The 24,216-nt window shown below is 33.7% G+C and overlaps 1 protein-coding gene, 1 long non-coding RNA gene and 1 other non-coding gene across 3 annotated transcripts; 1 reads left to right on the top strand and 2 right to left on the bottom strand.

Annotated features, from left to right (window-relative positions):
* Positions 1-3,400: 3,400 nt before the first annotated feature.
* LOC140036034 (uncharacterized) lies at positions 3,401-7,469 on the bottom strand. Its single transcript, XR_011839932.1, has 2 exons — positions 7,202-7,469; positions 3,401-3,725 (listed from the first exon to the last, which is right to left on the bottom strand). It is a non-coding gene; the product is annotated as an uncharacterized lncRNA (long non-coding RNA).
* Positions 7,470-20,662: 13,193 nt separating this feature from the next.
* Positions 20,663-22,030, bottom strand: LOC113724594 (uncharacterized). The gene is made up of 2 exons (XM_027247482.1): positions 21,740-22,030; positions 20,663-21,544 (listed from the first exon to the last, which is right to left on the bottom strand). Exons 1-2 carry the CDS (start codon positions 22,028-22,030, stop codon positions 20,663-20,665), a joined length of 1,173 nt encoding a protein of 390 aa, XP_027103283.1.
* Positions 22,031-22,568: 538 nt separating this feature from the next.
* On the top strand, positions 22,569-22,675 carry LOC113728342 (small nucleolar RNA R71). Its single transcript, XR_003458066.1, has one exon. It is a non-coding gene; the product is annotated as a small nucleolar RNA R71 (small nucleolar RNA).
* The last annotated feature ends 1,541 nt before the right edge of the window (positions 22,676-24,216 follow it).

Below are 24,216 nucleotides of genomic sequence, written 5' to 3'. Positions count from 1 at the left end.
TTTCCTTCTATGGTTGTCATAGCACATATGGTATGAATCACATGTTATTGTGGGGAACTCTTTATAAACAGAGCATATGTTTTTACTTTTCAAATATATCACCATGTGAATCTTGACTTTGGTCAAGGCGACATTTCTGTTATACAGTCATAAGCGGCATGAAGTTGTCAGTTAATTGAAGAGTGTAGTTTAGTCTCATCTTAACTCGCTTCCATAGCGTTTGAGGTGGTCACTCATATGAGAAAGTCGACCAATGTTTGGAGACATATTCAATATCAGTGCTAATAAATGTAAATAACAAATAACACATCTATTTCATAATAGATATGAAATATTTACATTACCAGTTCAAAAAATCATACAATATTTTATCATAATCTATGCAAGCCCAGAGTCTTGACATGATAAAAGATGGCATCTCTAGGAATCGGTTTGGTAAGAGGATCTGCAACCATCTTATGCGTAGATATATGTTGCAAGATTATTTTCTTATGCGCGATAATATCTCTAACAAAATGATATTTAGTGTCTATATGTTTCATTTTACCATAATATTTGGGATCTCTAGTATAGTCAATAGCTACTTAACTATCACAATTGATCACAATAGGCACAAAGGAATTGACACCAATCCACAAATTTTGTAAAAACCTCTTTAGCCAGATAGCCTCTTGTACAGCTGCAGCACATGCAACGAACTCAGCTTCCATGATAGATAAGGCTATGCATGTTTGTTTCTTGCTACTCCAAGATATGGCGCCATTATTTAGCAAGAATACGTATCCTGACGTAGACTTCCGTTCATCTAGATTCCCTCTCCAATCTGCATCAATGTAACCTATCAAATGTAGATTACCACATTGATAGCACAAAACATAATTGGAGGTACCTTTAAGATATCTCAATATCCTTTTTTACTACTCGCCAATGAGTTGGTCTAGGATTTGACTGATATCGACTTGCTATTCCAACCGCATAGCAATGTCAGGGCGAGTACACATCATGGAATATATTAAACTTTCCATAGCACTAGCATATGGAACTCTTTCCATATTTTAAATTTCTTTTGGAGTCTTAGGACACATTTCTTTACTAGAGGAATTACATTTCATTACAAGTGTGTCAACAGGTTTGCAATTTTACATATGAAATCGTTCGAGAATTTTCAACACACAATGCTCCTGTGAGAGGGTAAGAAATTTCTTCGAACGATCTCTAAGTATTTTCACACCAAGAATATATGCTGTCTCGCCCACATTTTTCATTTCAAAATAGGAAGATAATCATTCTTTAATGGCAACTATAACATTTATGTTGTTTGCAGCTAATAGAATATCATTCACATATAGTGACAATATTACAAAGTTATCTTCAAGCTACTTTATATAGACACAATGATCCTCATCAATCATCGTAAACCCATAAGAAGTTATGGTTTGATGACATTTTAAGTACCATTGTCTAGATGACTGTTTAAGACCATATATTGATTTAAGGAGTTTGCAAACTTTGCTCTCCTGATCTTTAGTAATGAAACCTACAGGCTGTTGCATATGAATTTCTTCATCCAATTCTCCATTGAGAAAAGCAGTTTTAACATCTATTTGATACAACTCAAGGTTCAAATGGGTAACAATAGCTAAGATAAAGCGAATTGAAGCAAACCTTACAACAGGTAAAAAAGTTTCTTCATAATCAATACCCTCTTGTTGGGTATATCCCTTAGCTATCAAACGTGCATTGAATTTATCAATAGATCCATCTGTCTTGCGTCTTATTTTGAGAACCCATTTGCTCCCAATAGCCTTACGCTCTGGAGGCAGATCAATTAGACGCCAAACATAATTTAATTTCATAGATTCCATTTCTTCTTCCATAGCTTTCTTCCATTCTGCTTTATCAATCGATGAAAGAGTTTCTTCAATAGTTTTAGGGTTCTTTTTCATCATGTGGTGCAATCATAAAAGCTTCTCCTTCAATCTCAAAACGACGACGAGAAGTGCTCTTACGATTGCTTCTACGTAGTTGAATTTTCTATGGAGTTGATTCATTTAATGAAATGTTACTCCCACTCGATTCAAGAGAATAAAGAATCTCCTTATGTCTCATATTAGAATTACTCGGGATGCTGACATTATCAGGATCTTTCATTTCATATAAACCAAAATCCTTATCAATTTCACCTCTAGTTGGAAATTCATTTTCCAATAACTTGGCATCTCTTGATTCTGTCTCAGTTACACTTCCATCCACGCGTTCACCGATGAACACATACCCTTTTAAATGTTCAGAGTGACAGATGTCGAGTTTGTGCAATAATAAATACCTACTCGAGAAAAATACATATTTTTATGTATAGTAGTGAGTAGGATCGAATCCACAGGGACTGAAAAAAATTTGATTCTTTTCAAGTTCGAGACACGGGAGATTTTTTTTTTTCAGAATTAAACTAAAAACAATTAAACAATTTAATCAGAAATAAATGATTAATTAACATGAATGTAAATAGAGATTAAATAAATAATCAATAAAAGGATACAACTTCTCAGGCACAGTTTATTTATCCGATCATTGATGCAAAGAAGATTCACTTAATTTTATTAACATGTTAGTTATATTTGCCGATAAACTCTGACGACTAGTTTTTCGTTAATTTATTGATAACTAAGGTACGACCGTTGATTACCCCTAATCAGGAAATACTCCTAGGTACGACCGTAGGAATTAATTTCCTAATTGCTTTAAAAACTAAAAAAGCCTAACTCAAATTAATAATACGCTACGAGGATTACTTAAATCAGATTGCACGTTCCCCTAGTATGTGAAAATATTAGCTGCCACTAATATTAACCAATTAAACAATTACGGATTTAATTGATTAATTTGACAGGAGATTAATAAGTCAAATTGCACATCGGGCCCTTGATATTCAATTAACAAAATAATCCCATGAAAATTCAAATAGAAAACATGCAAATATTAACAAATTAAGGAACACATAAAATTAATTCGATCTCACAGATATTTGGGACTGCGTCGTCGCATTGATTCTTGACTAGACAAGAAGATTAGCGATGCCTCATAAGAAAATTTCCACACAATTTAATTGAATTCAAAGGCATCCGTCTCTTGACAGTAATCTAGAATAAGAAATTGATTCTCCGTAGTCTAATACAATAAAACTAGTCTCATGGAAGAGACTAGTCTAATGGAAGAGACGGAAGAAACACAAACCAAACCACTGAAGAAAACTTCACATCCCAAAACAATAGAATGAACAACTCCTATTCTAAAAACCAACCAACTCCCTATCTTCTAATCCGTGCACTCATAAATGAGCCACTAGTCTAATACCTTATTCTTTTTCATTAGTTTCTTAGGAGAAGAGAAACTAGTCACATAGGAAGAAAGTGAAAAAGGTCCTTCCATCATCAAAATCCACCTATGGCTAATGAGTACATCTCCCAAAAGAAGAACAAATTTTCTAAATCAATTCACCAACTTTGTTACGTGGTCCCCGCTACATTCTCCCCTTTTGATTTCTTATTGCTAGTGAACTTGCCAGGACTTAATAATAGGAAGGCAACTCTTTATCAGTAAATGGAAATGAAATCCGTTGCTTAGCATCATGTGGGCCAGGTTTGTAGAGCTTTTGGAAATCTCTCACGTGCGTAGCAATCTTCACAAGAAGGTCCCCATTTGTAAACGCTTTTCAGTTCTACTTCCTATAAATGGATCCAAATACCAAAAATAAGTATATGTCGACAATTAAAGCAATATTTGGCAAGGATAAAGAGGAAAATTATCAATAAAATTACTAACAATTAACACCCTATCACAGAGTATCTTATAAAGATACATTTCTTGCCTCTAGGACCCAATTTTCCATACATATGATTTGGATCATGAACATATATTGCTGACTCCCATGGTCGCAATTTGCCTAGATCCGGCTTTCACTTTGTCCAAAACTCATATGGAGTAGAAGTAACTAATTTAGTTGGCACACGATTAAGTATATATCAGCAGTCAACAAAGCATCTCCCCAATAGGAGATTGACAAATTTGCTTGTGTTATCATCGACCTAACCATGTCTAACAAAAGTCCTATTCCTCTTTTCAGCAACACCATTTTGTTGCAGTGTACAAGGAATGGTTAATTGCCTATTTATTACTTTTTCATCACATATATCTTTAAATTGATCTGACAGATATTCACATCCATGATCTGTTCTCAATGTTTTAATCGTTTGGTCTAATTGATTCTCAACCAAATTCAAATACCGTTTGATGCAATCTAATGCTTCTAACTTATGAGAAATCAAATAAATATGACCAAAACGAGTAAAATCATCAATAAAAGTGATGAAATAATAGGCTCCATGTTTTGCCTTGACGTTCATTGGACTACATATATCAAAATGGACTAGTTGCAGTGGAAGTTCTATTCTAGTTCCTTTACCAAATGATTTTCTTATTACTTTTTCGGCCAAACAATGTCCACATATTGACAAGTTTACTTTTGAGATATCACCCAAAAGTTCGTCTTTGGCTAGCACATTTTTTCTTTCTTGCCCAATATGGCCAAATCTAGTATGCCATGTATTTGCATCCACATTATGGCCATCAGAAGATGCAATCAAAGAAAAGCAATGGTCATAATTTACATTTTCTTGTACCACATCTAGCACAAGAAAGTTATCCAAAAGTTGCGCGGAACCAACATATTGAGTACCAAGATATATATTTACATCATGACCATGAAGACTCACGCAAAAATCCAAATGCATAAGGACAGTAACTGAAACCAAGTTTCGCCGAATATCTGGTGCGTACAACACATCATGTAGGAATAAGATTTGGCCATTTGTCAAAAATAATTTTCAAGTGCCAATGTCCTTAACTGCAACTTTGGCATTATTTCCTACATATACCCATTTTGTGTTTGATGGGATTCGGCGATACTCGACAAAAGGTCGTCTGTCTCTAGCTACATGGTTTGTGGCTCCTGAGTCTAGAATCCAAGAAAGATTCGTTTCAGCGAGCATTACAGTGCTAGAAACAAAACTATAGTTAAGAGGAGAATTGAGCAATGCTTTTTTAGGCTCAGTGCATTCACGAGCATAGTGACCTAATTTGTCACAATTATAACAAGATTGATTGTTCTTGCCCTTTTTGTTATCACCGCGCTTACTTCTCTTGAGGTTGCCAATCTGAGTTTTCTTATATTCTAGGATAGCCTTCTTGGACGACTTCCTTTTCTTGTTACGTTTGGAGTCAGAGGGCTTACTTTTGTTTGACTCAGCAACATAAGCCTGTTTAAAAGATCTAACTGCCTCTAGGCACTTTATCTTCCAACTCAACATGATGCCTTGCATCTTCAAATGCTTTGATGCTAATGTTGTGGGTTATGTTGACTTTCATATGCTCCCAACTCTGGGGAAGCGAACTAATGACAGCTTGTACTTGTTGTTCATTAGTCAATATATGTCCAGCAAACTTCAACTCAGTAATCATGTTTGACATTTCTCTCAGATGTTGCTTCATTGAGTGATGTTGTTTTTTCACATAAATGTCAAACTTGATTGTAAGCTGTCTGACTTTAGTTCATGAAGTCACTCCAAACTTTGCCTTTAAAGCGGTCCACAATTCATGAGCTGTTGGATACTTCTCATACTCAACCATCAGATCATCTTGCATACTGCCCAGCAGCGTGATGCGAGCATTACTATTTTTCCTTTTCCAGGCTTGATAAGCCTCTAGTTCTGCTGATGGTGAGGAGTATCCCCATACTCTGGTTCAGTCATGGTATGATGGAGAGCCTCCAAATATTCTTGCTCTTCAAGAGTATACTGAACCCTTCGATGCCAAACATCGAAATTGTTTCCGTTCAGTTTCTCCCATTTGTTTAATTCAACCACAATATTTTTTGTCGCAATAGCCATTTCTTAATCAAGCTACACATAAACAAAGGCGCAAAAAAGAAAAATAAGTAGCACTGAAAACATATTATTCATTTGCAGCCAATATTACTGAAATAATATTTACTAGAGGTAATTAGTACAAGATTGAAAGTTCGCATAGCGTCCAATCATCTCTTGTAAACTAAAACTTCTAAAGTAGTATTATTCCAATATTCATGCTAATTTTGGGTGGGAATTTTAACTCGACCAACCCATGCATCCCACTTGAATAAAACATATACAGTAATGACATAAAATGCATACATCGACATACATTTAGTATGCATCAACATTCATGAGAATAAATAATGCAAAAAAAATGCTTTTTCTTAAATGACAGCAGATTCAACATTTATTCTCAATTATTCATAAACAAAATTGACCTAGGCATCCCTAATTAAAACATTCCAAATAGAATGTACACATGATTTAAATATAAATCATACCAAGAAAAAATTAGGGACTTAAATTCAAGCCTTTATTCCAATTTTCTTTAATTTCATGAATATGCAAAAAAAAATTTGAAAGATTTTCAAGTGGTAACAAATAGTTCAAATTATCATATATTCCAAGAGAGCAAAAAATAAAAAAAAATTTGGCGCAAGAATCACATTTTTCTGATTTATAGATGATTTTCTACGAATTTCCAAAGAAAAACTCATTTTTGTTGCATTTTTTTGGTTTTTTATCAGCTAGTGCAGCCCCAGCCACACAACAAGGTGTGTGTCTTCACGTGCCTGTCATCTTCTGCATTAGTTCATATAAGTTGATGAAGACAGCTATAAACTATGCGACTAGGGACTCTAGAACTTAGATTTCTCATTATTTGAGCATCCGTTTTGCACAGATGATATAGCATTGGAAAGCTCTTTCAGAGTACTACATAAATATGTAATAAAATATATTCAATTCTGCACACACAATTCATAGAAATTCTCCAAAAACAGCTCCACAACACATATGTAAACTTCAAAAAACTCAACAACAAGAGAGAATTAAACCATGAAATTTTGCAGGTATATTCTGACCCACATGAGGAACATATTCCATGAATTTCATGGCCTAAAATTATGTGTGCCAAAATCGGCCATTAAAAGTCATGCTCTAAGCTTTAACCAAAAAACCAGCGCAAAACACTTCTCAGAGCATGGTTGAGCATGAATTCAACCTTAGAAGCTCTGACACCAATGTTGGAAATCAAAGACAAGAGCAAATTTTTCTGAGCCAGTGAATTTTACCTCGCTCCGAAACTTTGGTCACAGTGAATTTTTCTGAGCCAATATTACAATTGAATCACATGCTCTTAGTTGGGTGTAAATCACAGTGGAAATCACACACTTGCCACCACCCAAATCCTAGGCAGTATTTGTTCTTCTTTTAGAGGAGGAGAAAACGGAAAGAAAGAGTAGAAAGCTCCCTGTTCTTCTAGCTTCTTCTATCGGCTCTTATAGAGACATTTGTCAGTCTCTATTATTTCTTGAAACAGTGGGACGGTGGGGCAGTGGAACAGGTTTACCCATTCTCCCCTTTTCCTTCCCTTTTGTTTTGTTTGAAAGTATTGTTTTGTTTTTACTTTCAAGTGGAAACCGGGTCGGACAACCCATCATGGCGCCCACCCATTTCTCTCACAGATTCACAACTTTTCAAAATCTGAAATATGTCTTTCCAGGATGAAAGAATCATGTAACTCAAAAACGATTATGTTTCAAACATGACTTTTCCTTGTTGATGATCATTAGTTATTTCCAAGAAGTGTGCAGCATAGTATAAAGGAGAAATATTGGGTGCTATAAAACTGATTTTTCAACAATAAGAAAATTTTACCACTAATTCAAATACTTTAACAACTTTAGGAAGATTATCTATACAGACAGTTGGATTATTCCCACTACTACTCTATATTGCTAATCTCTTTTTAAGTCTACTTCTTGGGACCATAGGAACCTGAAAGAATTTGATCATCATAATGAAGTTTTAACTCATTTAGAATTAAATCCACAAGTATATTGACATGAATTATTAGACATCATTTAAGTTTCAAAAATCACCTTATGTAAGTGAAATGTTTCTTCTCCAACTTGTATTATCAAATTACTTGCTACTTTGGCCTTGATCAACTTGTGATGACCAGATGGAGAATAATCAACTAACACAATCAATTATGATAAATAAGTAGCAATATTGTACAAATTACCAGCTTTTTGCTTCTTTTTTCCAAAGATTCTTTTACAATACTTGACTTAACAGGAAAAATTACGAAACGATTATACTTTTCAACCAATTTTGATCCACAAGATAGAATTTCTTTCCTTAAACTTTTAATTCGCATAGAAGCCATCCGAGAACTGAGGATGAAAAATTATACTAACTAGTTATTTCTTGACGAACATAACATCTAGGCACACTGTCTGATCCTTTAATAAAAAGCAAAAGGAATACTCAAGAACCACAAGTAGAGTTTCTTAGCAGAAGGTCACTTTCATACCCTGTTCCAATGATTGTGTATCATCTAACAATGAATTAGACCTGTTAAATTATGTTGTAGTCTTCTTCAATGTTTTTACTGATTGAATTTCAAGATCCTATTGTCAATGCGGATAAATATTAGCCTCACATTAAAGCATAGTTAATTTTATATTAACAACTAAATTAGTTGGAGCATGATTGAAAAATTTGATGAATGTAGTATTTCTCTACAGGTCCCCATGTTACATTAGGTAATGGAATAGAACCAGTCTCTTCATAGATATACCTGGACTGAAAATGATGGAAAAAGGTCCGCAATTTCCACAACCAGTTGGATTGATAAGGCAGTAGAGCAAATAGCTTTCTGTTTATTGATTCCTGTTATCCAAATAGCAAAAAATAACCACATCCCTTAATTGCCTTTTAGTCAACATCTATTATAATATTTAGCATTTATGCAGAAAGATTTGGGTTAATAAAATTGATCTTTCTGCTAATATCCCATAAGTTATTTTATTAGAAATACACCTAAATTCATATAGTTTGTACTAAACTTTAGTTTCTAGTAAAATGATTTCCATTTTTGGAATAACACTTACATTTTATTATGTTTCAATGATGGGATTGCGAGTGGATTTAAAATATAATTTTCCAATCAGTATATTGAATCATGGGACACAGGGAAGACATAACCAGGATCATTTGCATGGCAGACACAAGCAAAGTACAATGAAAAGGAAAACCTACAGACTTCATATTCCCAAGCCTTCTTGCCATTGAACTTTTATCACAACTATTGCAAGAAGATTTGAATTTACTTTCACGGCCACACTTGGGGTGCTTATGACTGCTAACTTGAATGGTGCTATCAAATTTCAAGCTACTATCCTTGCCAAGTCTAGGAATGCATTTAGGATGAAAAGACTGATCACACTCTCGACAATGATATATCCAAGTCTTCGAATATAGTTCATCTTCGCAAACCTCACAATAAAGTTTATCTGGATGATTACTGAAACGGCAGATACATCAAGAGAAGAGGTATTTGTCCCATCTATGCTTGACTGAACATGGTAAAGTAGTACCGCATCCATATAAAGAGAAACCGCAACGATAGCTATAGTAATGAGTCATCTTTGTACTTATGTCTTCTCTGCAGGCATCGCAATGCAAAGATGAGTTTTTTCAATAACTTGAATCGGACAAAATATGTTGTTAATGAAGTTTGTAAACCAAATCACCACATGATTAAAAGATGATCCATTTAAGATGAATTTGGAGATGGCGCTCTTCACAGCTGAAGAAAAAGCCATTACCTATAGTATCACACCACAGGCAACAAAAATACTCCAGCTCATTTTTAAATTTTTTTCAAAGTAAAATCATATTAACCTAGATGGTGCAACTTCTCAGGCATATTGGCATAGGTTAAGTGCAACACGTACTTACACTGGGCACAAGTATGGTATGGAGTTAAACTTGGTTCAATGTATCTATCGTATAGCATTTTCTGGTCAGTATCTTTTTCATTCTCCATTGACCGAGTTGAAAAAAGAATTAGCGGGTACTCATGACTAAAATATTGAATCTTTGGCAACAATTTTAAATCATCTTGTACTATTTTCTCCATCAAAGGTTTGATCGCTTTAGTGAACATATTATTGTAGGAAAGTCTCAGCTTATTAGGATCAGCTTCATCATCTCTATGATCATAATGTATGCCACTCCTAAATCCTAAAAAATATTAGTCAATGCAGAAAAGAAGTCTAATGAATATCATAAAACGTCACTGAAGGAAATTAAAATGCAGTAATTCAATACATAGATCAAAAGACAAACTTAACATGGATTCTTAGGCAATAGACATGGACGAAGTATCTACAATGATCACAAAAATAAGTTTATTCGATTGGTTTCAATACTTCGCTACAAAATTCACACTCAAAATCATAGCTTCGAAATTCAATTGGAAGCTCGTAAACTAGGTTGAAGGGGTGATCATGGTCATGAGACTCACATCCTTTGGTAGTCGGTAATGAAGCGCAATCTTTGTGTATCCAAAATAAGCAGTTTTACATGTAAGACGGGGTATTAATGCTGCTATTTAGAACAAACATCAAGAGGTCCCAAGCATAGCACCTGCTTGACTCATTTTTTTTTACAAGTGTCAACGAATGTTGGTGAAAATTGTGTCTGATCATTCGTCGATTTTAAACTTTCAGAGCATATTCTATGTTATATACATATTACATTTAGGACAATTGTAATTGAAATCCGAGAAATCTTTTCAACAAGCATCATATCGATGCTGAGATTGAGCCAAAGTGATGAATTTAAGAAGATGGACTGAGAGCATTAGATGCAGAATCTCCTGAGACAACTCTGCACATACCTCGTAGAGACAGGTGCAATCACATGGTTACAAAAGTAGGTCAAAAATGAAATTAATTTTTGACACATATTACAATTATAACTAGGCAATTTTTCTTTTTCTTCTTCAAATGTTCCCTCAGTCTTGAACACAAGTTGATGCTTATGGCTGAAATGTTTCACCTCCATTCCTCTTCTGCCTTATCATGTACGTCTTCTGAATTTATTCAAACTATCTATAAAGCTCTGATGAATGTGAAATTGAAAGTTCAGGGTTAACCAGTTGAACTTATAACTAAGTAGATAATACTCCAACATTTAACCAGTAGTGAAGGGCATATTCCTTGCTTGCTCTTCAAATTAACTAGTTTAATTCATCATGTTAAATCCCTTTTTCATTCTTTAACAATATATTTGTTTGTATTAAAGATTTTCTTGTTCACAATATTTGATTCAGTTGATCCTTTTTCCATTTAATAGTATTGATCATGTACTCCAAAGTGTAGATTCCTTTTTTTTTAATTTAAAAGAATGTCCCCTCTTTTCCCAGTTGTTATGTAATTGTTTTTTGGCACAATATTCCGAGTAAAGTAAAGCAGATTTATGAGTCCAATGTTCTATTTCACTAGTTTAAGAAAATAGCGAATTATATCTTACTATAGATGCGGATCATTATTGCAACAATTTAGACATCTGACATAAGCAAATTATCTGTTCATCTATATCTATAGGAAAAGGTATTGCAAGTTTTATGTGCATCACATAATGAAATTATACTAATTACTAATTACCAATAATATTTTATTGTCAAAAAAATAAAGTATATTTCACTATCATTAAATGGTGATAGCTTACTAGTTCTTGTAATTGTCATATCTAATATTCTCCCATACCAACCGCAATAGTAACATATTATTGTAACATTCAAAATTGTAGTCTGTGGAGTGGGATGGTCATGATGGTCATATTTTCATCATTACTAATAAAGTTGAACAACTTTCATGAATATGCACAGCTAGTACACATAACAAAGGCTTGATGCATAGCATAGAGTGTCTTGGATTAGGTGATTTAATTACAAAATAGTGTTCCTCACTCGCATTAATTAGCACCATTTTTTATTGAACATAGTACCTTCCTCTATCTTTACTATCAATTTTATCCATGCCTAATCCTCTTTTCCTTTTCTTCAAGATATCATTATCATTATTGTTTGAATTGTGACCCTACTTTAAGTGGAATCAATAAGCTCACAAGGAAAAAGGAAACAAAATGTCTCAATTCCTCCATTAGGATGGACAGTGAGATTGATTCTTGGACATTTGTTACTTTTGATAAAAACAGAATTGGCTTATAATTTTTCTCCAGATTGGACTAAGAATACCAGTGAATGCTTATGGTCGAAATGTTTCATGAATATCTTAATCTATTTGAAAATACTGCCTATTTTCTTCTGGAATAGACAACACATTAGTTGTTACATGTAGAGATGGCAATTTGGATTGAGATCCATTTATCCATCCATATAATCCATAATTAAATGGATTTGGATTATCCATTTATGGTATTGGTTTTAAATGGTTGATCCAAGTAAAACCATTAAATTAAATGGATTTATATGGATTATCCACAAAAATCACATATATCCATTTCCCTAAAAACCAAATAAAAGAAACGGATAGATCCCTCTAACTAGAACCAACTGGGAATGAAGGACCACATGTGACAGCTGTTGAATGAAGGATTGAGTGGGAAAATCTTAACAACTTAAACATAACTAATTTCCAATGCCCTTTGCACGCTGAAGACTTGGGGCATGTGGTTGTTAATTGACATCTCAGATGCTGTAGAATTATTAACGGAAACTTGCAGAATAGATCCACATCAAATTAATGAAGGTGAGAAAAAAAGTGATTAGGACGTCGAGAAATTCACGATTTAGACTAGTCCAAGATTATTGTGTTTATAAATACTCCGGCTTTTTCTCAAAACTATTCATATTACAAGAAATGGTAATACAAAAACAAAGTAACCAAAATATTTAAATGGATTATAAATGGATAATTGGTTTTTATTTAATCCATTTAGATCCATTTAATAAATGGATCTATATGGATTGGATAAATTTCATCCACCATCCATTTAGTCAAAACCAATTATGAACCATTTATCCATATTGCCACCTCTAGTTACATGTATATCTTTTATATTCAACTTGTCAAACTATTTACATTGCACATGAAAATCCTAAAGCTCATCAATAATTATTCAAGAAAGTAAAGAGTAAACAAAAGGAGAAAATAGGCAAAGATTATATGGATAGAAATACAAGTAAATTGCAATCTCTAAATGATACAATTAGTTTCGTTACTCGGATCGGTCGTTTAGACTAAACATTCAAATGACTTTCTAGCAAATTGTGTTAAACTTTGAGAAGAAATGATCAATTGAGATGAACCAATAAATTCCTATCAATAATGAAACTATCTTATTAGGCATGGCTTTTATAGCTCCATTATTGTAGTTAGCACATATATGTAAATGGAAAATAAACTATTCATAGTGGTCTTTGAGTGTTCAAGCTAAGGTGCAAGCTACTGTGTCCACTTCACATTATTGCACATAGTCCTCCTGTGTATCCTAAATCTGGTTTCTCACCCAAGTATTCTTGTTGTCTAAGAAGGATTCTTTTCTTATGTGGCTTAGCAAGAATATTGCCACAAGCATATTTATAGTGTTGTGAAAATTTACAAATTCTACATTCATAAGCCTTATAGCCACTCAAATTCATAACACAATGAGCACATCTGGATTTATATTTACCTTCTTAAACAAATTTCAGAAGGTGTTGGCGATTGTCAACTTGAAAAGTGTAACCAAACTTAATATGATGGTTCTTGCCCAATTGAGGAACGCAAAAAAAATGAAATGATTAATCACAATTGCGACAATGATACAACCAATGCTTAAGATGCATCTTTTCCTCACATATCTCACAATATAATTTTGCTGGATGATCAGTGAAAGGTGGAAACCTCAAGTTTAGTTGGTATTTGTCCAATTGTCCCATCTATGATTGATGGCTCAAGGCAGAATAGCGCATTGATAATGCAGATAGAAATTGGAGCAAAGCCTATCACAGTGGTACATTAAGCCAGAAATATGTTTCCCACAAGCATTGCACAACCTGTATGGATCCTTTTTGTGTAAAACTCTTTTCTGATCCAAAAGATACTTTTATGAGCTTAATGTGCAATAGTTGTTGGCAAAATAACACACTTGAGATCAAGTTGGAAGTGACAAGCTTTGTATTCATGGAAAAATCCGTTGCTTCTTGCATGACAAATTCTGCAATAGAAGTATCCATAATCTTGTTTGAGTTTTCTCAACAAAAGATTATGCTCTAGGTGACTCTGGTGCTACAATTCTATTGGCAGATGGGCATAATTCACATGAAGCAAGTATATGTACTTAGAGCAATAGTAATATGAAGAGGAAATTGGCTCAACACACTTATCATATAGTATTTCTTTGTTGGTCCTTTCTTGGTCAATTTGTACATTTTGTAGAAGTACTGGTGGATGCTCATGGATTGAATGCTCTCTCTTCCAATGGTTGTATTTCAATTAGCCTTTTTTTCTTCAGGAGAGGTCTTATCACATCCATAGATATATCACTCTATGGTAGTTTGATCATATCATGCTTAATACTTTTATCAGTTCAGAGAAAAAATTAGCAAGTGTTAAAAATACTTAAAGTGATCAACTTTCACATGAAATTCATCAAAACTATGAATTCAAGAATCACATGTATATGGAATGATGAAAGACATGTAGATAATTTAAACTGTGAATGTTAAAGATACTAAATTAAAAATCGATCTTACATACATGGAAGATTCGTTGCCATTACTAGTAATAGTGCATGTCTTCCAATGGCATTTGACATGGATAAAAAAGTGACATGGTCCATAATAGTAAATCCACATCAATGGCTCGAAAGCCTTGCAGTAGATATCACATTGGAGGTTATAATGATGAAATTCTACCGAAAAACAAAATGCCAAGGAGAGGAGGTGATTATGAAGTTTGGTATCCTTGGTAGCAGGTAAGAAGGCACAAATATTGTGGATCCAAAATGAACAAATAGTACAAACATAAGAGGAAAACTTGGACCCTTCTACATCACAAATATTGCAATAGAATTCTGCTTTTCTCGGCACAAACATTAAGGGATACGAGTGATCATCGTGTTTGAATATGCCCTCTTTCAAAATACGCAAAGTACATTCAATACGTATCTCGAATATACAAGGTAAGAACTTGTAAATATAACATTCATCGGACATATAACCATGACAATTGCTACAATATCTTGATGGTTCCATTAGTTTTCGATAACCTTTATATACAAGGGAAAGACGGTGCTCAAACTGCATGGGATGTGCAACTTGCAGAGGCAATTTTGCACACTTTCTATGGAGGAAGATATCACACTTACTGCAGAAATATGTAGGTAACTCAAACACTCCCTTTCTGCATGCAAATCAACTTCGTAGTGATTTTTCGCCATCTTTCCTCTGATTCTTCGTATCGTCATCTTTGAGTATCAGCAGCTGCTCATGGCCATGAAGCAAATCTTTAATTTCCATCTTTGTATCTGATAAGATAAATTATAATAATACCTTTGGGATTTCACTAGATGCCTTGAAATTTTTCTAGAGACAGATAAGAGAGGTACTTAAATATAGTAAGTTGGTTCATGATTTTAAGCATATTATATTTCAATGAGGAAAATTCCTTTCTTAAGCATACTATTTTGCTTCCATACATCTTCATTTTTTACTCTTTTTCTTTACAACATCTTCTGTTCTTCAATGTTTTATGGTTTTGATAATACTTTTGGCTCATGACCTTCAATAAAAATTAGTATTTGTACTGCCTTATTAGTATAAACTATATGGAACTCTTCCTTTTGCCTGTATTATAAAAATATCCAAAACATGAACCAAGGTTGCATCTAGCCATGAACTAGCCTTGATGATTAAGGTTGAGATATTCCAACTTGAAAACTGTAAATGAACAAAATTTAACTAAAATTCTATTAAAAGATTAGACCACGAACGTGCCCTTAGGTTTTACATATGTAAGATATCTAGTTGCCATGATAATTGTTAGATGCCAGACACTATTGAATTTTTAGACTTTTCATACAATAGAATAATTAGTCAAGCTGACTTTTATTTTCAGTTTCTTTCCATACAACAAAAATTTCATGAATTATTGGCCTAGTCAAAATGTGGATTAAAAACTACCTAGCCATAATAGCCAATAGGAAATAGACGTCATTTAAAAGAAGCCCATTCAAAAAAATAAACCAAAGTTTTCATTGTCACACTCCGAGCCAACATGCCAATAAAGCAATCAAAGTCTTAGCAGCCAAATCCAACTATTTGGGTTCCATTCTCGCTAGCCAAAAATAGATATCCCAAGTTAGACTTGAGTTTTTAGACCTTTTATACAACAGAATAATTAGTCAAGTAATTTTTAATTTCAATTTCTTTCCATACAACAAAATTTTCTTGAATTATTGGCCTAGTCAAAACGTAGATTGAAAACTACATAGCCATAATAGCCAACTGACGGGACTTTTATATCAATGCAAGTTTAATTCCGATTTTACACCCGTTGGACTGCAAGTATACAGGTCGCAATTGTAGTACAAGATGTGTATCGGGTCGATCCCACGAGGAGCAATTTAAACAATTACTAAGCCCTTGTTTTCTCTATTATTTAGACTTATAATTAATTTGAGTAGAGAAAGTATAATGCTGTAGTCTACAAATCTGATATACAAATCTAGTTTAACAAATGCTGAATGCAAATAGAGAAATTTCACTTAAGGAAGATTCTAGGGATGTAGATTCCACTTATGGCATAAACAACACTAATGAATGGATTTACTTCTTGCTATTATTCTTGTTTAACCAGAGATTCATTTCCAAAATTACCAAGTCTCATTTTCATGATGAAATGGCCTAGAGCAATATAGATTTCCCTATTTTCATGGTGAAATGCTACTACTACTCCGTTTTATTTCATGAAATGCTAAATAATTCACCTAAGTATATCTCTATTTCCATGAATATACAACTCAATCTCTACTCATGTGTTTCCATTGTTATTACCAATTCTCTTTGAACAATAACAACTATAAACAAGCTATTGGTGATCAATCAACAACAAGCAATCACAGCTACACAAGTAGACAAGTTAATACAAGATATAACAAGTGTAAATCACATTCAATTCATATTATTTAGCCATAAGTTTCATCTACTCCATAGATAAAGAAAATTAGCTACTCATGAATGATTTAACAATCACAATCACAAGTTTATTAATGCAAAACATCTTAAAGTACAAGTATAAGAAAGATAAAAGAAAGCTTAGCCAATTGAAGGTGAAGCTCTCCAATTCCTGCTATGCTCTTGCACAATATGATTACAAGTGAAAAACTCCAACAATGCTTCTCCAAGAACTCTTAGCTAGAGAGAAAACTAGTTACAAGAAGAAAAACTAGCTACGTATGGTAATGTCCTCACCTCTCTTCTGTGTTTCTGGATAAAAAATTGTAGAAAGTCTATTTTTCTCCTTCATAATTTTCTCCACTCAGATTTTGTAAAAAGAAGTCAAAGATATGATGTTTCTTTTTGTCTACACTCATTTGGTCTTCTTTTTTGTTACAGAAGCATGTGCCACCGATTTCTATCCCTCAAAATAGTTGGAAAAGTTGTGAGAAAGGTAAAGAAAAATGGCTGTGCCACTTGCTGAGGAGAGAGGTAGATCCGAGCCACGGATCCGAGGAGTGAAAACAGATCCGCGCTCGGATCTGTGGATCCAAGGACTTTTCATGATGGATCCGAGGTCGAATCTTCTTGACCTCGGATGCCAGAAGTACAGATGAGGGCTCGGATCTCTCTTGTACACACGGATCCGAGCTCGGATCTGTGTTGAGCAATTTTCCAGTTTTTCACTTCTTCCCTTTTTCTACATTTTTGCTCCCAATTTCTTGTGTACTTTGTCCTCTGGATGACCCTTACATTTCTTTCAGCTTGTGCATGAATTTCATACATCAATTACCTTCACAATTTCACAAAATTAACGCATTAATCCACTCATATATCAATTTTTGAACCCTTAAACAGTATTTAAGCAATTATCACCAAAAGAGTTCAAATATGACTTTAATCTTCTCAAAACATACCAAAAATTCATGCCAAATTTGTACAAAATGTACATTAAATATTCACTTATCAAACTCCCCCACACTTGAATCATTGCTTGTCCTCAAGCAATTTTACACAAAACTTACTTCAATTGTTCAATAGATAAAACAATACACGTACTTTTGTTAAATTTAATTCCTCAAAAACTTAGAAACCAATCATTATGTCATTTCTCAGATTATACTAAATACTCATAATCTTCTATTAAATAAAAAATAATTATGCCTTAATTTCAACAAATTCAAATCAATTCTCGCATTCTATCCTAATTTCACAAATAAGTAAATCACATAGTCAATTTTATGGCCTTCTCATCCCAAAACTTATCAATTTAGAAGGATTTATTCACAGTTTTCTCCAAAATGAGCTTTATCTCTCTATTAGCTAGCTCTGCTTGTCCATTGGCTTGAGGATGATATGGAAGTGCCGTCTTGTGCCTACAACCATATTTAAACAATAAGGAATCCAATTATTTGTTACAAAAATGTTTCCCTTCATCACTCACTATGGAATTGGGTATACCAAATCTACTAAAAATATTCTTTTTAAGGAATCTAAATACAATCTTAGAGTCATTAGTAGGTGAAGCGATTATTTCTACCCATTTAAAAATATAATCTACTGCTACTAAGATGTACTTATTATTAAAAGAACTAGGAAATGGTCCCATAAAATTAATACCCCATACATCAAATAACTCAACTTTCAAGAATGTAGTCAGGGGCATTTCATTTTTTTGAGATATATTTTCAGTTCTTTGGCATGCATCACAATTTTTAACATATTCTCTAGCATCTCGATATATAGTTGGCCAATAAAATCCTGATTGCCATACCTTTGCCACAGTCTTTGAAGTACTGAAATGACCACCTGTTTCAAGGTTATGACAATGATATAAAACATTATGTACCTCATCTTCAGGAATACATTTTCGTATCATACCATTGGCACAATGTCTATATAGCAATGGTTCCTCCCAAAAGTAACTTTTGACATCATGTAAGAATTTCTTCTTTTGATGATAAATCTCTCCACTGACCAAGTAGTTAGCAAAATCTGTATACCATGGAGAATTTCTAAGTGCTAGGACAAACTCATCTGAAAAATTCTCTTGAATTGGAACCTGATATTTGATTGGGATATATTCCAAACGTGATAAATGATCTGCAACTAGATTCTCCAATCCTTTTTTGTCTTTTATCTCCACATCAAATTCCTGCAATAAAAGAATCCACCGAATTAGTCTAGGTTTTGCATCCTTCTTATGTAGCAAATATTTAAGAGCTGAATGGTCAGCATATATAATAACTTTAGATCCTACTAAATAGGATCTAAATTTATCCAAAGCAAATATCACTGCCAATAGCTCTTTTTCTGTCGTTGCATAATTGAGTTGTGTCTCATTTAGCAACTTGCTAGCATAGTAAATGACATGCAATCGTCCTTCTTTCTTTTGTCCCAAAACTGCTCCAACCGCATAATCACTTGCATCACACATCAATTCAAATGGTAGTGACCAATCAGGTGAAATTATAATTGGGGCCGAAATCAATTCCTTCTTCAACCTTTCAAATGCAACCAAACAATTGTCATCAAATTGAAAAGGGGTATCTTTACATAATAAATCACATAATGACTTTATTATTTTAGAAAAATCTTTAATAAAACGTCTATAAAAGCCAGCATGTCCTAAAAAACTCCTTATCCCCTTGACATTGCTTGGAGGTGACAATTTTTCGATAACTTCTATTTTGGTTTTATCCACCTCAATTCCCATGGAGGAAATCTTGTGTCCTAAGACAATTCCTTCTTTTACCATAAAATGACATTTCTCCCAATTCAGTACAAGATTTGTTTCCTCGCATCTCTACAAAATCAATTCCAAATTATGAAGACAATGGTCAAAAGATGAACCATACACAGAAAAATCATCCATAAATATCTCCATAATTTTCTCAATATAATATGAAAATATAGCCATCATGCAACGTTGAAAAGTTGCAGGCGCATTGCATAAACCAAATGACATCCTTCTAAAGGCAAAAGTGCCATAAGGACATGTAAATGTGGTCTTCTCTTGATCCTCTGGAGCTATAGCTATTTAATTATATCATGAAAAATCATCAAAAAAACAGTAAAATTCATATCCGGCTATTCGCTCCAAAATTGATCAGGAAATGGTAGGGAAAAATAATCTTTTCTTGTTACCGTATTTAACTTACGATAATCAATACACACTCTCCACCCTACCACAAGTTTAGATGGAATCAATTCATCATTTTTACCGACGATTGTAGTTATTCCACCTTTCTTTGGTACCACATGAATTGGACTAATCCAAACACTATCGAAGATAGGAAAAACTATACCTGCATCAAGCCACTTAAGAATTTCATTTCTTACTACCTCTTTCATGTTTGGATTGAATCTTCTTTGTGTTTCCACCACTGGTTTGCAATTGTCCTCCAATAAAATACGATGCATGCATATAGAAGGACTTATACCTTTAATGTCTGCAATTGTCCATTCCATTGCCTTCTTATGCTTCCTTAGAACTTTTAAACAACTTTCTGCACTACTCATCATCAAGGTCAGCACTAACAATTACAGGTAAAGTACTATTTTTTTCAAGAAATTCATACCTTAGATGAGTTGAAAGTGGTTTGAGCTCTAGTTTTGGAGGTTCAATTTCTGAAGGTGGTGAAAGCCCTTTTCCTTGGCCAAGACTTTCATACAAATTACCCCTTTTATAAGGTGCTTGAAAATCCAAATATTTGACCAATTCTTCAATCTCCCCACAATCTCCTTCTTGCATTCCTAAACTCATTAAACAATATTCAAGAGGATCAAAGTCAAAATTGACTTGGCTCATCTCTTGAGTTAGTTTATCAATTGTGCCAATAGAATATGCATGATCGGTAAAAGAAGGGTATTTTTCCATTTCATGCAAATTAAACTCTACATCTTCTTCACCTACTTGAAATTTCAGTTTGCCATTTTTAACATCAATAATAGTACCTGCAGTAGCTAAAAATGGTCTATCAAGAATAATTGGCATAGATACATCTTCTTCTATATCTAACACCACAAAATCCACTGGAATGATAAATTTTTGAACTTTTTTCAATACATTTTCCAACACTCTTAGTGGATATATAATAGACCTGTCCGTTAGTTGCAAAGTAATATTAGTGCTTTTAAACTCCTTCAAACCCAATTGTCTAGCCACCGTTAGAGGAATCAATGATACCCTAGCACCAAGATCACACAATACTTTAGAAAAATCAATGTTACCTATGATGCAAGGTATAGAGAAACTTCCTGGATCCTTCAATTTCGGTGGTAGCTTATTTTGTATAATTGCACTACACTCCTCAGTTAATGCTATTGTTTCGCAGTCTTCCAACTTCCTTTTTCTAGTCATGATTTTCTTGAGAAATTTTGCATAAGATGGAATCTGTAAAATAGCATCGGCAAAATGAATGTTAATGTGCAATTGTTTGAAAAGTTTAACAAATTTTTCAAAATTCCTATCAAACTTATTCTGCTTTAATCTTTGTGGAAATGGAACTGCAGGAGGTATTGGAATGGTAGCGGAAGATGATGGTTAATTTTCTCTTGATTTCTCCCGGCTATTTTCTTCCACTATCGCCTCTTGGTTCCTCTGTTTTTCTTCTTGTTTTTCATTCTCATCTTTCTCAACTTCCATCACTGGAGGATCTTCTAATTGCTTACCACTACGAAGAGTAATGGCTTTGACATGCTCCTTAGGATTTATCCCCATTTTGCTAGGTAATTTTTCTTGATTACGATTATTCAAAGAACTAGCAATTTGACCAATTTGGACCTCTACATTCCTGTACATTGTAGTGAGTTGGTCTAATCTTCCTTCTACTCGCTCAAATCTGTCCGAAATAACTTTTGCGAGTTTTTCCACTGCCATCTCCCAACCAGATTTAGTTTCAACTTGTTGCCTTGATTGAAATCCCGATGGATTGGTTGGTCTTGGTTGATTTCCTTGATCCTTCCATCCAAAATTTGGATGATTTCTCCACCCCGGATTGTAAGTATTCGAGTAGGAGTTATTTTGAGCATTACGATTGTAATTATTGACGAATTATACCTGCTCAAAATCAATACACTCATTAGTATCATGTTCACCTCCACATATAGAACAACATGCTACATGTGCATTAGATGAATTTGGACCAACTCCACCTTATCTACTTAGCAACTTCATCACATTATTCATTTGAGCACTCAGCATATTGAGAGTGTCCATTTCTATCATACCTGCGTGACATCTTGTATTACCTCTCTCATTGGCCCATTGGTAGTTATTTGCTGCTATTTTTTCTATCAAATTATGAGTTTCTTGGGGTGATTTACCCATTAAAGCTCCACCTGCAGTTGCATCGATCATAGTTTTAGTAGAAAAAACTAAACCATTATAGAAGGCTTGTATGATTAACCACTCCGACAGTCCATGATGTGGACATTTTCAAAACAAATCTCTAAACCTTTCCCATGTCTCATATAATGATTCACCTTCTAATTGGCTAAAACTAGTGATATCCATTCTAAGTTTAGCAGTCTTACCTGGTGAAAAATACTTATTTAAGAATGCTCTTGATAAATCATCCCATCCGGTGAAAGTATTAGGAGCATGAGAGTGTAGCCAAAGTTTGGCCTTATCTCTCAATGAAAATGGAAACAATCTTAGCCTTATAGCATCATCATTAACTCCATTCATTTTAATTGTATCACAAATTTCCAAGAATGTAGCTAAGTGTGTATTAGGATCTTCTACTGCATTACCTCCAAATTGAGATTGTTGAACCATTTGGATAAGTGATGGTTTAATCTCAAAGTTGTTAGCATTTACCGAAAGCCTTGCTATGCTCGTTTGAGATCCTTGTGTTCCTGGTAGAGTAAAATCTCGTAGAACTCGTCTATTTGCTTCATTTTCTGCCATTTCTTCTTCAAATGGAAGCTCTATTAAGATTTCCTCTATTGGTTGCCAAATCCCTTATTCCTCTTCCTGTAGTGTGTTCCTCCTTTGTCTATGTAGTGTCCTCTCAATTTCTGGATTGAAAAGTACAACTTCTAGAGACGCCCGGTGCATATACTACAAACAAAAACAAGAGAAATTTTGCAGTTTTAATTCAACAACTTGAATAAAAACAATGAAAATATCTAAATTAATAGAGATGATTAGGCCCTAATATTGTTGTTCCCCGTCAACGGCGCCAAAAACTTGACGGAATTTTTATATCAATGCAAGTTTAATTCTGATTTTACACCCGTTGGACTGCAAGTATACTGGTCGCAATTGTAGTACAAGATGTGTATCGGGTCGATCCCACGAGGAGCAATTTAAACAATTACTAAACCCTTGTTTTCTCTATTATTTAGACTTACAATTAATTTGAGCAGAGAAAGTATAATGCTGTAGTCTACAAATCTGATATACAAATCTAGTTTAACAAATGCTGAATGCAAATAGAGAAATTTCACTTAAGAAAGATTCTAAGGATGTAGATTCCACTTATGGCATAAACAACACTAATGATGGATTTACTTCTTGCTATTATTCTTGTTTAACCAGAGATTCATTTCCAAAATTACCAAGTCTCATTTTCATGATGAAATGGCCTAGAGCAATATAGATTTCCCTATTTTCATGGTGAAATACTATTACTACTCCGTTTTATTTCATGAAATGCTAAATAATTCACCTAAGTATATCTCTATTTTCATGAATATACAACTCAATCTCTACTCATGTGTTTCCATTGTTATTACCAATTCTCTTTGAACAATAACAACTATAAACAAGCTATTGGTGATCAATCAATAACAAGTAATCACAGCTACACAAGTAGACAAGTTAATACAAGATATAACAAGTGTAAATCACATTCAATTCATATTATTTAGCCATAAGTTTCATCTACTCCCTAGATAAAGAAAATTAGCTACTCATGAATGATTTAACAATCACAATCACAAGTTTATTAATGCAAAACATCATAAAGTACAAGTATAAGAAAGATAAAAGAAAGTTTAGCCAATTGAAGGTGAAGCTCTCCAATTCCTGCTATGCTCTTGCACAATATGATTACAAGT

The sequence above is a fragment of the Coffea arabica genome, chromosome 2c (genome assembly GCF_036785885.1).
Source record: "Coffea arabica cultivar ET-39 chromosome 2c, Coffea Arabica ET-39 HiFi, whole genome shotgun sequence".
Classification (NCBI taxonomy): domain Eukaryota; kingdom Viridiplantae; phylum Streptophyta; class Magnoliopsida; order Gentianales; family Rubiaceae; genus Coffea; species Coffea arabica.
Note: the sequence above shows the minus strand (reverse complement) of the source record. Positions and strands in the feature narration are given on the sequence as shown.

Coding starts and splice junctions, on each gene's coding strand:
- LOC113724594 (XM_027247482.1), bottom strand. CDS start 22,030: ATGGCAGTGGAAAAACTCGCAAAAGTTATTTCGGACAGATTTGAGCGA. Junction 21,545..21,739: donor AAAAACAGAGGAACCAAGAG/GCGATAGTGGAA, acceptor GCTATTTTACAG/ATTCCATCTTATGCAAAATT.